The sequence below is a fragment of the Balaenoptera borealis genome, assembly GCF_965194805.1.
Source record: "Balaenoptera borealis genome assembly, chromosome: 1".
Lineage (NCBI taxonomy): Eukaryota > Metazoa > Chordata > Mammalia > Artiodactyla > Balaenopteridae > Balaenoptera > Balaenoptera borealis.
Window position 1 is genome coordinate 106,607,976 of NC_138860.1, and position 17,041 is coordinate 106,625,016.

A 17,041-nucleotide genomic window follows, 5' to 3' on the forward strand; every position below is an offset into this window, starting at 1 on the left:
GCTTGCCCTCATCAGGATCCGCTTCTTTTACTTCTCATTGCCTCCACACTAGTAGCTAAGATAATTTCATCATGGTCTCACCAGGGCAATTCAGTGTTTTCCCAAGAGAAAACAGACCATTCACTGAAAGACTTGGCAGGACCTGGGTAATTAGCACTGGCACGATCCAGGGGAAGATATATTTGAGTGGATTTTGAGGGTGTTGGATGGAGGGCAGTATAACAAGGTAAGGCAGGAAATAATTGGTATGGGAGTATTCTCCTTCAAATCATGATTTAACATCCTGGCAAGAATACTTAGGAATGAAATGTTGTACACTTTCTTATTATGTTTTAATATTAGGATTCTAACTTGTTTACAAGAATTGGTCAAACATTAGATCAGATTTGTGTTGAGAATTTGGGAAGTCCTCCATCCAACAGTCTTGGGTCATAATCAGTCATTGTACCCTGGAGTTCACATTGAACTGAATGAAAGAAAAGATGATATTTAAAGAAAACTGAACATATTGGTTATCAACTGTAAAGTCATGTATGCTATCAAGATAATCCAAATCCAGTCCCCAAATATGAGGATAATTATTGCATGCACCTTTAAAATGTATGCAAAGAGTTTTAAGTCTCAATTGAATTGGTCCTTAGCAGGAGGATATAGTTGTCTTAGAGCCTTGTTGACTTGGGATGGCATGTTTACTTCTCAGAGTTGAAGATGAATATTTCTGTGATGAGGTGCAGTGGCTTCCTATGATCTTTCAATCTTTGTGTCAGCAAAATTACAAGGTCAGTTAATAAAATATAGTCGGGCTATTTTAAATAACTTTATTCTTAAATTTAACAAGCTCTTATTAGAAATGCTTTGGTATCAATACAATAAAAATATGTTGGTTTTCCCCCCCACTGAATCATGTCAAGTAACTGGAAAAGTTAAGAGTTTGTTCTCCCCAGCTTTTTTGGAATTTGTTTCAAATAATGACTACTGCTTATTCACATGGCTTAATATGGGTATAATTATAATTTTTTGTATCTCAGGAAAAAGAAACAAAATATCCAGAAGAGAAATTTGCAAATGTTTCTTAGTTTCTTCTTCAAAGGGTGTTTACGTAGATGGTACACCTCTCAGATAACTTTTTTCCCCAGCTTTGCCATTCTCATCCTTAAGGCTGCAAAATAAAGAAAAAATAGAGAGAGAGTTATGGAAAAAAAAGCTTTACTTTTCACTCTAAATGACCATTACATAGATTACAGGAAAGTTTGAAACATACCTCAGATGATTTTATCCAACAATGTGAGCATTGTTTTAGTAGCATAAAAAGATAGTAGAAATAATAAGCTATGGTTAACTTAGGGAAGAAGCAGGTTCAGAACTAGAAGGAACCTATTTCTATAAAAATTAAAAGAGCAAACACAGCATAAATTGAGTAAATACAGGATTAGTGCAGAGTATCACTATTAGCCATAGATAAACAGCTATGGGTCAATGACTATTTTGTGCATATTTCTGAGCTATGTACTACTAAAGAGAAAAAAGCATTGACATAAACCCTAATTCATGATGGTTGGGTTATCTTTTAACTCATCAAACTTGGTTATCCCAAGGGGCTTCATCCTTAGATATAGAATGGCAAGAACAAATTTTTTAAATAATGAAACAATACGAACCAGTATTTAGGAGTTGAAGTCATGATAAAATGTCTTTGTCAAGATATGTTATAAGTACTTTCAAAGGGCAAACTTATCTTTTTGAGAATATTTCACTGCTAATGGTATATTGGATGTAGAAACCATTTAAAAAATGTAGATTTAAAATTCATAACATTCCTCTGATGTTCTGGTATCATGCCATTAATATTTAAGAACAGAGTATAGTTGTCTCAGTCATGTTCCAAAAGTTGAGAGATGCTTTCAAGGCACTGATCATTACAATCATGTGTAATATGGCCCAAGAACCAGCTATTTAACTGTTTGCAAAATTTTGTTTAATTAAAAAAAATCAAAAAGGGAAATCATGTTTTCTTATTTCACAGCCATATATTAGTTGTCTGTCAACAAATGAAATGACCCTATTTCTAAGAAGCTCTTTTTCACAAATACGAGAAGGTTGGGGATCTAATATTGTAAGAAGGCCATGGTCATTTTTATTTTCACTCTACTTATATGAAATGTTTTCATTTAAATGAAGTCAAGGAGCTTTATTTCCCTTGGAATTTTAAGGGAAATGATTATTTCCAGTGGCAGGATCAAGAATATTCCCTTGAACTTAGGACCAGCTGAGAGAATTTCCTTTGCTCTGTAGCCAGGAGGATGGTGTCGATTGCTGGGAGATGTCGGATGGTGAAACTGAAGGACAGGACTGTGCTTCCACAGCAAGAAGGCAGAAGGCAGAAGGCAAGTCTTTATAGGTTTTACTTTGAGATTTTTGGACCTCTATCTTGCCCATACCAAAAATGAAAGCAGAGGAAAAGTTCATCTTAAGGGACTTTTGAAGGTCTCTTTTAAGGCTGGGGCAAAATCCTCCTCCCTACAGTTACTCATCAACTTAGATTCAGTAAATCAGGCATAGCCAGCGTGCTGTGCATTTTCAATGAAGTTCTTAAAGGACATCCTGGATGTCTGCATCCTCAGGAGTGGGGTAATCCAGTAACTCACTGTCCCGTTTCTTAAGGGGGAAAAAAGAATTCTAGATTGTTAGAGTCTGCTATTCCTTTCTTTAGGCCTACGGTAAGTAGATGGTGTGAGTTCCAAGTAGATGTGTGGGGACACAGCTTTTGACAATGGGAAGGCCCCTTGGTGTAGCAGCTAAAAGACCTGAGTCATCAGCCCTCCTTTTTACTTCTCCTTTCTGTTCTTCTCCGTTCTCTATCTCCTCTCCCCATAGCAATTCAGACGCATAGTTTTGGCTGGTTTTAACTTGAGGGAAGAGAGCTTGCCTCCTTACTCTCAGTATCCCTTGGCTCCTAATGGTTGCCACAGGTTGGCAATTTTGGCACCAATAGCTTTTGAATCCTCCGGAGCTGAGTTTCCCTACCTCTTCATCCTGAAATGCCATTGACATCTGTAAGAGGGGAGAACAGAGCTAAAAGAAGTACAAAAGTAGGTTGGTGAGGATTACCAAAGGGAGTCAACTGTCTGGCTGGTGGGGATAGTAGGGGAGTCCCAGTAAAAGCTTACAGGGGCCACTCGTTGGATGCAGCTGGCATTGAGCCAGATGCTTTGAACATGATCCTGTTATATTTATTGATACATAAATAAATGGACATAACTTTGCCTAAATTTTCTTGTTGTGTCTTATCCTTTTCAAAGTTTTGACTAAAAAATCTGATCTTTAGGGTCTCCAGGCTCCACCTTTTTCCATCTTTATTCCTCCTTCATGTTCTTTTCCAAGTTAAAAATTGCTCTTAGGTCAGGCTTTGATAACAGCATTTACACTAAGAGAAAAGAGACTTACACTTATTAACTATTATGCCTACTAGGAATATTTATATTTAGTAGGGCACCTATACCATAAATAAAGGAATGGACTGAAATGGTGGATTTTCAAGTATCAATATGTATTTTTTGGGGGGGAGGCGTTTAGAGGGAGAAGCTCAACCTAGTTGGTGCTAGTGAAATTGAAGTGCATAGGTGGCTATATATTCTATGAATATGGACATACCCTGAGGGCATATGTCAATATGATATACTTATTTTAAAAAACCCATTAAAAATATCAGTTCTGTAATCCACGTGGTGAATTGGAAAATGGGAATGTAAAATGATATCATAACAGAAGGCAAGGAATTTGGAGCATTCTGTTTATAAGATGATTTGATTGATAGTACAACATTTGTATTGTTACTTTGTCTGGAAAAGGTCTTCCTGTTTTCACTATTTTAGTTCAGTGGCATGATTAGTGTTGTCTGGAAACATTAGTCACTTCCTGTCTTTTTCTCTGGGATATATGTGTTGACATGGGTAGGGGAGAAGGAATAAGGGTGTTCGGGAGGAGCTGGCTAACATCCAAGTTAAAAAATAGGTTTTATAGTGCGTAACGTCACTGCTCTGGACCGTAAACAGCATGCTCCTCTTTTCTAAGTCTTCTGTGTTGTTGTTTAAAAAGTGAATTTAAGCTGCAAAGTTTGATCATTCTCATAACAGAAAGGAGCTTTTAGTTTTATCAGGTTTCCGTTGTGGGGACACACCATTCAACTCTGATTTAGGAAGATAATATAAGTGCTCACTTACCAAGAGCTTAGAAATTCTTCAGATAATTAAATTTACAATATGTCTAAATTTACAAAAGGTATGTCTTTTAGACATACAAAAGTTATGTCTAATTTAACTACTTAAAAAATGGAAGAGGTCCATTTTATTGTATTATTGGCAACCTAAGACTGGGTTTCTCAGTTGCAGAGGAAGAATCCTTCCTGAATGGTGCGGGTACTACCAACAGTTCTGTAGAATTATCAGGTTTTTTGATTGCTGGATTAGCTGGGACTCAATAGTTATTGCTTTTTAATGAAAATTCTTCTATTAGAACATTTAAAATTACTGTTCCTTTCACAGATCTAGTACGTATGTCTGGGTAATTTGATTTATGTCTTTAGCTATTATAATTAATTTTATCAGCTATTATAATTAATTTTATCATATTCTTATTTATTGTTTATAAATAAGTAGAATACAATATTCAAGTGATAATAAAGAATCTAAAATTGATGAGCTATCAGTTTTGTAGAAAAGTGTTATTTTCTATTCAATGCTAAAAAAGCTAGATTGCTCTAAAACTTTACAGAGAATGAGAATATGTGGAATGCAAATATTTAGAAAATAAAAAAATAAAATTTCTAAGTTAGGGAAGATTATGTGACATTAAATGTTATAGATAATGTAGAATAAACTGATATTCTTTTTTAAAATGTAGAAAAGTTAAGGAAATAAAATTAATAAAATTATAAAAGTATAGAGAAACAAGATATAACAAAGTAATAAAATATCACATTGAAAATAAAATTTGTTTCTTGTTTTCTCTTGCAAAATTAAGGCAATTTGTTAACTTATGTAGGAAGTTTAAATCACAGAGACACAAAAAAAGAGCTGGCTTCGATTCTCATGGGAAAAGATCTAATATTGATGATCCAACATGATAGTAATTCAAATACATTCACATCCATACCATGCCAGAAGATGAATTTCAAGTTACTAAGGTCAATCAATGCAGTACCCAAATAAGGCAACAAATTTTTGTTTCACTTTCTTTATCTTTTGAAGTGACTTAATCACTTTGCTTATGATGATAACAGTTCATATCAGCATTAATAAAAAAATCTTAGCATGTATTAGTTTATGAAGTGGTCAAAAAAAGCTGAAAGCACGAGGGTTTGGTAACAACACAAAGAGGAGATTATCACAGGACTAGACAGCAGTGACAAGCCTTGTCATTTTTGTTACCTGTTAAGGAGGGATCCTCAGTCCCATCTCCTGCTATCTGAACGTCAAGTGGAGAATGGTGGACAGGGCTGCCTAAGCTTTCTTCTTGCTCCTTCAGGGATATGGAATTTTTGTGGGGAGATTTATGGTTTGTGTTTTCATGGGGATTAACTTCTGATCTCTTTCTTGGAAGTGGTGTTGGTTTGGCAGGCTGGAAAACCTGACTGTAGGGAGCTATGGGATGGTAGGATAGTTTCTCAGCTTCTCCTTCAGCCTCCTCCTCCTCATCATCAATCACAACCAGCTCAGCATGGATGACCCCATCATATCCCGTCAGAAGATTCTTTTCTTCCTCATTGTCTTCTGCCTGCTGATAACCCATGAAAATCATCGTCACGGGTTCTTTCTCATCCATGTCAGAAGGCAGGGAATGAACTATATTATATCTAATGTCTACCTCATCCTCCTGGCAAGTAGGTGAAGAACCCTGGCGTTCTGACTTCCCAACTAGTGCTTCGCTGGGACTCAGTCCCGCCTTTGGAGAGGAAGCATACCTGTCCTGCATTACATCTGATTCTTCCCAAGGAGTCATCAGCCTCTTCTGCTGGGTGTGGGGTGTCTTCTCTGCTTGTTGAGTCATTGACCGGGGTTGAGGTATTGGCCGAACGGGACTGATGTGATTGAAGCTGTTGCCGCTCTCCTCTGAAAGTCCATTGTCCATGTTGCGTGTGGATCTAGTCACATCATTACTCAGTCCATTAGCTTTAATCTTTATCCTTTCTTGAAAGTTTGGTCCAGGAGTTACCTTCTCTCTCTGTGGAGTTGTAGGTCTGCAAAATGGATTGGCATATACAGGCTCATGATACTCTGTTGGGGATTTGGAATTTCTCTCTGAAGCTTGTCTTAAAAGTTCCTCTACTTCAACTGGTGCCAGGCCGTCGGTGCCGTTGTATGCTGCACTGTGATTAGAGCTTACTGCATACACTGACTTTTGCCCGTCGTCATAAACTTTTATCCCCGTACCTTTAAAGTCATCTGATGGGAGAGGTATTGAAGACAGGACTGTACTTTCTCCGGTCTTCAAGTCTTTTTCAACTTTGATTTCCATGGCATACAAAGCTGTTGAGAGACAAATTTGATCCCTGATTTAGTTAACTTTTTCTCTTGTAAACTAGCTAGCTTTCACAGTGTTTATTTTTATGTTAAGTATACTCTTTGTGTTCTTTTATGAGATGTCTTTTTAAAATTTCTGATTTTATTCATTAATTATATAATGACTAATAGTTTAATGACATGGGTTTTTATGTAAGGATGTGTGAAATTACTGAAAAAATGGAAAGGATTGAAGAAGAGAAGCTGATTGGAGAAGAGAAACTGATGTTTCCTAACGGTAAGGCTTTACACTGGGGAACCAGAAGATATCCCCTTTCTAATGAATAAATCCAACACAACAGATTTACATTCTTTACATTGCTCAGGAATCAGATCTTTTTTTTAGTGAGGAAGAATAAGTCACTCTGTGCATTACTGTAGATAAAAAGCCAAGCACTGTATATTTTATTGTTACAGCCTTGTTGCACAGGCCAGCAGCCTGTTGAAATTAGAGAGGAGTGTTCTAAAATTTTCCCAACTGGGAGGTTGTTAAATGTAGAACTGGTATAGAAGAGGGAGGGAGTAGGCTAGAATCACATGCTTCTCATTTTGCCTTATGTTTCTTTTCATTTTCACTCCCATTTTTAAGAAGGGCTAAAAATAGAGCAATATCAGCTATACTAAAACAACTGAACTGGGGAGAACTGGTTGATTTTGGGGAAGTTGAAATCTGCTTCATGTCCCTGGCAAGATCCTGAGGGCTGTGATTTTAACTGACAGAGTAAAGCTAATGGGATCCTGGGCAAAATGACAACGTTGTACTGCCTGCTTTATTTTGTGCTCCCGCCTTCCTCTTTGAATGCATCTTGCATGTCATCTCTCCTCCGTAGCCCAGTGGTTCTTGGTCTTCCCTGGCTACCCAAATAAAACTGCAGCACCTTCACCCACACTTGCCCTATCCCCCTTCTCTGTTTTATTCTTCTCTTTAGCATTTTCACTTCCTAATGTATTTTATTTGTTTACCTAATTTTTAATCTATTTCCTCCCTTAGAATGTCAGCTCTATGAGGGCAGAGATTTTTTGTGTTTTATTCATTACTGTATTCTTAGTGTGAGAATTGAGCTTGGCATAGAGTAGGGGGTTCACTGAATATTTGTTGAATGAATGAATGAATGGATGAATGAATGACTACTTCCTGCAGATAGAATGTAGCTTCTCTTTTCACTCTAAAATTCAAAGGTTCCCTCTCTGCCCCAATACAAGCCTTCATTTTCCCTGGGGCTTTGAAGTATTAGTGTCATGCAAATCATTCCCACATGGGGGTAAATAATGCCAAGCCTTCTCAAGGGGAATATTTTCACTTCATTCATTTCATTTTATTTTATTCTAGTGTCTACTACATGGAATATGTTGTGAGAGATATTTTTGAGCAGGGGAGCTTTGCTTTAAGAGCTTTTGTCTCCCTCAGGCCTTTATCTTCCCTGTTCTTACCTAGTTTGCTGGGGAATGAAATGCGTGGAATAAATATTGTAACCCCATTGTCCCTACTTTTGTAAGTGACTCACATACCTCATGGAACTTTGTAAAATGGACCATTGCTTAACCTGGAAGGATAGAATGTCACAGCAAGTTGCTAATATTTGATGTTGTAAAATCTGAATTTGAGAACCTACCATTGAAGACAGATTTTTCGCATACCTTTTCTATTTTGTTCATCATCGTCTATTCCTTCATTTCTTTCCTTCCTTAATCTGGAAGGTACGTAGGATTTTGGAAGGTCAGGGATATTAGCATAGATGTCTTCAATTGACTCTGTAAAATTAATATTAATTTAAAATATATTTAGAATATATTTACAATAAAGGGAAAAATTTCAGTGGGCTTATCAAAAAATATTTTAGTTAGACATAGCATAGGCTGCTCAAAAACATACCTCCTGATGTTTCTTCCTTTTCCACCTTCACAGACTATAAGAAAAAAGAATTCTCCATGATTAATACAGTTTAAAAAATAAATTCTAAATGTGGATATACTTTGAAGAATTATATACTGTTTGTGGAATCACTTTGGGAGGGATTCAGTTTTAAAATTAGCTAATGCCTACCCGTATTATGTCTTCTGTTGTCCTCTCAACTGATTTTAGTTTCTTTAAAATTGCCTCTTCATTGGTTGAGATTTGCAGTTCAGCTTTTTCAAGATCTTGGATCTCTTTCTCAAGCCTGAACAAAAAGATATACTTTATATTACTTAAGACAGTACAAATACAGAGCTCTCAAATATATATTCCCCATATACAAACTTTACTTGGAATATTGAATGAAAGTATCCAGATACCTTCTAAGAACTTAGCATCACACCAAACATCACATTAAGTACATAGAAGATACCCAATACCTGACTTCGGCTTAACAATTTTCAATTAAAGTTTTTTATTTTTTATTTTTGACAAAGGGGATTCTTAGGTAAAATATTTGACCCTTGGTCCCATTTTCTTCATTGCAACTACTAATGTTACTTCCACATGAAACAGAGATTCCTTTTACAAAGAGACTTAAGTTTAAAGTTGGACCAAAAGGAATGGTCCATCTGTCATTATCCTGTAGATTGCTAATTTTCCTTACACAAGTTTTCATATAAATTGTTTGGAGAAAACATTATAATTTTATTTTCTAGCCAAGCAACACTTTGTAACATTATAATTATTAAATTTGATTTAAAGTCATAGCTATTTAACACTTAAAAACCCTGCATATCCTAACATTGAAAATGACACTTCATTTTAATTTCACAGTTCTCTAAAAGTTGTACCATATTATAGTGAGTAGAGTGAAGAGGTGAGAAATGGACAAAATCTAGTACAGTGGCCTCAGCTGCTGCTGTTTATAGAGACTACGTTTCCTAGAAAAAAAAAATGTTATCACATGGCCTGACAAAGTATAAGGGAACTTGTAGGGACAGAAACAGACATTTGAAATTAGATTGTTGCTTTCTGAGCTGGTATCTAGACTAGTTTAGAGATGCATGTCAGATTCAAGTTAATTCCAGGGTGTGGCATCGTGACCTCTATCCTGGATAAAAACACACAACCACCAGCATTCACAAAGTTAGTAAAGCTGGCCCTGGGCAGCCATGAAACACATGTAGTTTCTCAGCCAAATACTCTGAGCTCTCAAATCAGCTGCCTCAAAGGATGGCTGCTTAGATATAGCAGCTAGTTCAGGAGATGACAGCTGTGGGTATTAGTGTCAGCTAAGATAATTGTCAGTTTTTTTGACTTCCTTCTTTAAGATGGTCATGCATCTGGCAGCTCAAAATTCCTGTGCTACTGTCACACCAATAAAAGTCCAAACTATGGTCAAGCAGATCATTCTCCTACTTATTGCTTTCGTTTCAAAATTCTGACTTCCCTGCTGCCTCTAGCTGTTGGTAGTTGGCTGTTTATAGCTGAGGAGGTTTTCTTGCATATCACAGAACTCCAAGTAAAATGCAGTACCTCCGGTTTCTTAGAAGTTACTGAGATGTGACGCCATTCTATTAAATTCCCTCCATGTCCATGGAGCACATTTGCCCATCAGTAGAGTTGTGGGGATATATGTTGGTTGGTACAGTAGAAAGTTCTATACTGAAAGTGATCTATCTGGATTATTCTGTTTCTGCTACTCACTACTTGTGAGAGCCAATTCTTTTAATTTGCCTGAAACTCAGTTTTGTAACATGTACAATGAGAATATAGCACCTGCCTTACTTTATACAGAAACACGGTAAAGCTAAGAAGCAGTGATGTATTTGAAAGCACATTACATATAATTGATATCAGATGTAAATGTTATTATGGTATAATTATCAAAGGTTTTCTGCAATACACCATGTCTACTCCATGTCCTGTTCTGCAGGGTCCTTTACCTGACAGCATGTTAGAGACAGTCTAATGAGGGGCTTTTGGGTAGAAAACAAGAAGCTTCAAGTCATTGCTGTATAAAGCTCTGGGACCTCAGGATCCAGCTGTGGAACCAGGAGGACCTGGGTTTGAATTCTGGTTCATCTGTCAAGTTCCTGGGTGACCCTAGACAAGTCACCAGACCTTGCTAAGTCTCATTGTCTTCATTCATTCATTCAAAATGTTTGTTTAGCATCTACTTTATACCAGGCACTATTCTATTTGCTGGGTTATAACAGTGAACAAAACAGAGTTCCTGCCCTCAAGGAGTTTACATTCTAGTGGACAACACAGTAACACAGGGCTCGGAAAATAGTAAATACTGTAGGCTTTGCAGGCCACATTTGGTTTCTGTTGCATATTCATCTTTCATATTTTCCCTTTTATAACCTTTTAATAATATAAAAACCATTTCTAGCTCATGGCTATATAAAAAGTAGGCCAGGGCTAGATTTGCCAACTCCTGTAAATGTTGTGTGTGTGTGACCCAGGATCAAATCTAGCCCTGGACTTTATATATATACATATACGTATATATACATATATATATACATATACACATATACACATATACATATATACATATATACATATATGTATATATACATATACACATCTCATATATATACTTATAAACACACATATATGCAAATATATATACATAATAAACAAATATGTGTATATGCACACATATATACATTTATTTATGAAGAAAAATGTTTCCATGAAAAAAGTAGCATAAGGACTATAAACAGAAGAATAAGGGAGATGGAGAGTGCCTGGGGAGGGGGCTCTATTTTACAGAGTGTGGTGATGGGGAGTCTTTCTGACAAAGTGTCATTTGAGTAGAGATTGAAGGAAATGAGGGAGGGACACACAAGGGTGTCGGGGGAGTGTGCTTCATAGAGAGGGAAGAGTAATTTCAAAACTTGAAATGAGAGGCAAGGGAATAAGGAGGTGAGTGGTGAGAAATAAAGTCAGAGAGGGGGTAGCTGCCAGATCATAGAGTGCCTTCTGCATGGTAAGGCCTTTGGGGAGCCTTTGGGAATTCTGAGCAGAGGAGAAACATGCCAAGACATGACATTTAAACAATTACATTGGCCGCGGTGTTGAAAATAGACTGGAGGGGGGCAAACATGGAGGTCTTAGTTGTTGAAATTATTCAGACGAAGATGGCTTAATCCAGGGTCCTTGCTGGTAGAAGAGTGAGAAGTGATTGGATTCTGGAAATATTTCAAAGGAAGAGCTGCCAGGCTATGTCGATAGATTACATATGAGAAGTGAGAGAAAGAGAGATGTCAAGGGTGATTCCAATGTTTGTAATCTGAATAATTGAAAAAATGTGAATGCAATTGACCAAACTAACCTGGGAAGGAGAAGGAAGGAGCTTGGTGAGGACATGTTAAATGTGAGACAGTCAAATGGTGATATGGAGAGGACAGATATAAAAGTTGGGAGCTCAGTGAAGTCTGGGTTTGAAGATATAAATTTGGGAGTTGGTTTTTATAGCCATAGGAGTGGATAAGATTTCCTAGAAAATTAGGGATTCCAAGGACTGAATCCTGGGGCAATTAAGCATTTAGAGGTCTGGGCAATGTTATCTACTTCGTAGGGTTTAATAAGGAATAAAATAAAAGAAATAGCGAGCACTTGGCAAATGCTAGTTTCCTCCTGTCTCTGCCCTTTTCTATTCCTGGGGCACAGAGATAGAACTCTTGGTCTGCCTGGGCAATTACATCTCAGGGAAGTATGAAATGCACTGGTATTGGTAGTTGTTTTCCTCTGTAGAGAGGCCCATGCCTAACATAATGTCATGTAGTTCTCATGAATATCTTTAGACTAACGTGGTAAGAATATGAGGTTGAAAGCCTGCTAACCTCGTCAGAGTATCTGCTAATGAATGTTTTCGAAGGTTTTCAAGTCCTCAGTGAAAGCTGAATTAATATGAGGTTGTCGTCAAATGACACATCATGATATGTTTGTGAAAACAAAATAGAAACAAACACAGCCCCTTTTCTCTTCTTTATAACTTAGTTACAACCAACTCTTCATTAAATAGGTTAATAAGGAAGTATCTTGGTCCTAATTACTTAGAATTGCAAAATTCTGCCAGGAGATGCTTACTGATATAGAGCATTTCTTAAAATTCTCACTTCAGTATGCTATTTTTTATGTTGATTTGATACTTCTGTATATTATTTGTGGATAACATAAATATTATTAAGAGAAAAATGTTAGACTTTTTTGTCTGACAAAGCTTTCTAAAAGATTAGAATGTCAGTGGAAGTAATGGGAGACCTAGGGAATAGTAATTGAAGATAAGGAACCGGCTTCTCTCTAGTCTACCCCCTCAAAAGACCAGAACTCAGAGGGGCAGGCACTGTGGTAGCCCAGCAGTAGAAGAAGACGTCTCACAACCTCTACACCAGATGATGTACCAAGTTCTTGAGGAATGAGGATTCTTAAGGAACATAAAACAAAAATTACAACTGGTAGGTAGGTGCTATCTTTGTATAGTTAGTACAGTGGGTCTCAACTGATGGCAGTCTCCTCTCTGAGGTCATTTGGCAATGTCTGGACACATTTTTGGTTGTCACAGCTTGAGAAGTGCTACTGGCATCTAGTGGGTAGAGGCTGGGGATGCTGCTAAACGTTCTAAATGCATGGCACAGTCCCCCACAACAAAGACTTATCTGGTTCAAATAGTCAATAGTGCTGAAGTGGAGAAACGCTGGGCACCTAATACAGTGCCTGGTGTAGTATAGGTGCTTGATACATGCTTTACAAGGGATTTTGAAATATCTACCTCTGGTATATTTTTACTTTTTCCTCATTATTTCTCTCTTCCATTTAGCTGTAATATAGAATCCAAACTTATTATTTTTTGAATAGAATTTGATCATCCTATTTTTATTTAAAATTATCGTTTGGGTTCACTTGATTTTCAAATCTCTCTCTCTCTATATGTAAATATATATTTATTTCCTGGCTCAGTGACCATTCATAATTGAGAGTATACTTAACCCTGATTTGAAGCTCCAAAAATGCAGGGAATTCCCTGGCGGTCCAGTGGTTAAGACTCCATGCTCTCACTGCTGAGGGCCCAGGTTCAATACCTGGTTGGGGAACTAAGATCCCACAAGCCGTGTGGTGCAGCCCAAAACAAAACAAAACCAAAAACATGCAGGGCTTAAATTAGGGCCTCATATCCAATCCTTTTCCAAAGGTTTTGAGTGGAGAGAAAATTTAGCAAGTATAAGTGAAGAACTGGGGAAATATATATCTATATATCTGTATGTGTGTATAGGTACATTCATGTATACACATATATGTATATATGTATGTCTGTATTTTTGTGTGTGCATATATAACATTTTAGTTTTACATATAAAAATATAAATTTATGTGTATATACATGCATATATAAAACTAAATTTTTTTTACTTGGAAAGTTTTGGGTAGGTCGCTAGGGGATAACTCTCTAACTTTCACCTGCTTATCTCTCAGCTGATGGGTTAGAATTTCCATAAGTGCTACCACCCCCATCTCTAGAAGGTATTACCTTCCCAAATGGGAATTAAGCTCCTAGAAATGCTGATTCAGTTTGGCGAGAAACAGGCAGCAGAGAAAGAGAAATATCCTTCCTGGTGCCTCCTGGGCTGTTAGGCGGGGTCTGATGGATGAGTTAGTACCTCTCTCAGTTTCTGAGAGATGGTGAGCAGGCATCATGTGCCAATTTAGATAAGCAAAGTACATGAAAAAGGATTTGTAATGCTATCCATTATTGGAATCTTTCTTCTCCTTGCTTATTTGCTGGAGAAAAAGAGGGTCATTTTCAAGAGCTCCCTAGGTGAAAGCAGGTAGCTTTCATTTCATGCACTGTTCTAGTAATAATTTTCCTTAATCATCATGAGATAATATCCCCAATCCAATTCCAACACGCAAGTTATTGTCTTAGAAAAAGGACAGCACATTAACGCTGCATGCGCCAAGAAAGTGTTATTTCAGAAGGCAATTTTTCTGCTGCTAAGGGTCCATTTATCTCTTTCAGTTTTTGGTGGTGTTAACAAGGACTAACAACCTGACGGAGTTTGCTATTAGGCGCCAAACAAACGAGAAATTAAGAGAAAAAAATTCAAAAGTTTATGCCCTACCTTACAGTATTTCACTTGTTAGCAATTATAACAACATTTAATATGTACTGCGTATTTACACCGTACCAGGCACTGGCCTAATTAGTCCTCACAACAACCCCCATGAGTACTGTTATTAGTTCCTTTCAACAGGTGAGCAAACTGGGCACCTAGAAAGACAACTGGTCTAGAGGCTTACAGGTAGCCTGTGACAGGATGGAATTTGAAATCAAGTCTCCGCCAATAGAGCCTGAGCTCTGAACTCCTTGCTGATTAGCCACCATGGGAACAAAACTTTAAAAAATGGATTCTTATGAACTTACAAACAGCATTCATTTGCTCAACAGTATAAAAGGATTTTTTAAAATTTCTATGATAATAAAGTGAAGATTGAAATGCTAGCTGGGGTCTATCACAATGTAATGGTGCTGACTCATTACCTGTAAAGCTAATATTTCTCTCCTGATCTTCATTAGAGTGATTTTGTTGTGCAGAGAATTTCTCTGCTTAGTGGTCTAGTCAGTATGACCAGGATTAAAGTCCAGGCTTTGTCATTTTTCTCTTTGGCTGCTTGAGTTTGGTTTTTGGTAGGAGTTCTTAGAATAGTCTTTTTCAAGAGTCTGAGGTTTTCTAACCTAGTGCTACTTTATAGAGAGATTTTCTTTGCTTGGACACAAGATTATTGTTCAAAATAATGGAAGCTTTAGGTCTTAAATATAAAGCTGGTTATACAATTTGATTACAACTTCACAATTTGAATGTAATCACCAATGCTATGTTTGAAATTAAATTTATGACTGGCTTTAGATACATACTTTGAAAGTACTGATGAATTAATACTTATGTCTCGGTAACTCAAGCTCTCTTATTAAAAGCCAGGACTACATAAAGAGAGTGCCAAATGGCCACTTCTCTGGGATGGCCTGAGTCAGCAGGTCTTAGACCCAGGCTGTGCCACTATTGATGTACCTCTGAACCCAGTCGATGGAAGTGCTAGGACCACCTCTCCAACCCCACCCCAGGCTAGACAAAGAAGGACCCAGTTTCTTTTTGGGACTTAAAAGCTCTCAGATATGTTTGCCTCCAACAGGGTGTTGAATTCAACATAGAGTTGTAAGTAGTTGTAATCCCTGACTCTTCCCTTGGACCAGAGATTCTTTCTTTCCTTCCGCACTGAATCTTGGGAGAACAGGATGTGGCTGGTGGTTTACCTATGTTTTGTGAGGTTTTTTTTGGTGGGAGGAGGTCCACTTTTTTCCCCCAGCTCTACCCATGGAAACAGAAAGTAAGCTCATATCAAAGCTAACTCACTTGGCATAATTATTGACCCCCTCCAAGCTTCAGTTTTCTCATTTGAGGAATAATATTCACAAAGGGTTGTTTTAAGGAGGAAAATGAGATAATGTTTGTAAGTCTCTAGCACAGGGCTTGACATAGAGGAATTCCTAAATAATGATTAGTTACTCCTTTCTCTTCCTCAGTTTTCTAGGGAGAGGAGGGCCCTCTCTGACAACTCCAGTGAAAGAGAAAACCTACCAGGTCCATTTTTGGATTTGATCTTCAACCTTGATATCAATGATTTTAGAGCAAGCATGGTGTTAATATAGCATCAGAAACACACCTGTCACCTAGAGGGGTGGGATGGGGAGGATGGGAGGGAGACTCAGGAGGGAGGAGATGTGGGGATATATGTGTATGTATGGCTGATTCACTTTGTTATAAAGCAGAAACTGGCACACCATTGTGGAGCAATTATACTCCAATAAGAGGTTAAAAAAAAAAGATAATAAACATGTATAACAGCCCCCCAAAAAATAAAATAAAATAAAATAAAATAAATGTGCTCCACTCCAAAAAAAAACAAAAAACAAAAAACCTGTCCTTGAAAATACTGTTCTAGACAGAACACAAAAAGCAGTGCTCCAGCATTATTAGAATTTTCATAACATTTATGGGGATAGTGTCTATTTAATAAATGCAGTTTAGTAAACAATGTCTATTTAATTAAAGAAAGAACATGCTAGTTTGCTTTGACAACCCACTGATTTCTCCCCAAATCCATTCCTCCTGTTCTTTTTAGTAATAGAACTCCCTGAGTTCTATGTGTCTCCCTGCTGCCCTGCTACAGACTACGTTTCCCAGTCTTATTTGCATTGAAATGATGTCATGTGACTAAATTCTGGCCAATAGGATATTAGCAAGCGTGACCTATGCAATTTTCAGGTCATAGCCTTAAACCAGAGCTGTTTGCCCTCCATTTATCTTCCCCTTCCTAAGCTGAAATGCAGATGTGGTGATGGTCAGCTGCCTTTAACCTTACAACCAAGGGCATCCCTTAGCGGGTAGCAAAGCAATAACACAGAAAGAAACAGGGTCTCTTGATCATCTCATGTAATGTCGCTGCTTCCCTCCCGTGAATTTCTCCCAGCTAGGATTGTTATGTGTAGGAGGAAAATGAAATGAACCTTTCTAAT

The 17,041-nt window shown here is 37.4% G+C and overlaps 1 protein-coding gene across 2 annotated transcripts in view; it reads right to left on the reverse strand.

Moving 5' to 3' along the window:
* Positions 1-804: 804 nt before the first annotated feature.
* Positions 805-17,041, reverse strand: part of PALMD (palmdelphin) — a 53,692-nt gene continuing 37,455 nt past the window's right edge. For both annotated transcript variants that reach the window (XM_082384826.1, XM_082384827.1), the window contains exons 4-8: positions 8,602-8,716; positions 8,431-8,464; positions 8,196-8,309; positions 5,427-6,524; positions 805-1,159 (exon numbers count right to left, since the gene is read on the reverse strand). In XM_082384826.1, coding sequence (XP_082240952.1) covers positions 1,116-1,159; positions 5,427-6,524; positions 8,196-8,309; positions 8,431-8,464; positions 8,602-8,716 — 1,405 coding nt within the window. In that variant the 3' untranslated portion in view covers positions 805-1,115. The remainder of the gene's footprint in view (positions 1,160-5,426; positions 6,525-8,195; positions 8,310-8,430; positions 8,465-8,601; positions 8,717-17,041) is intronic.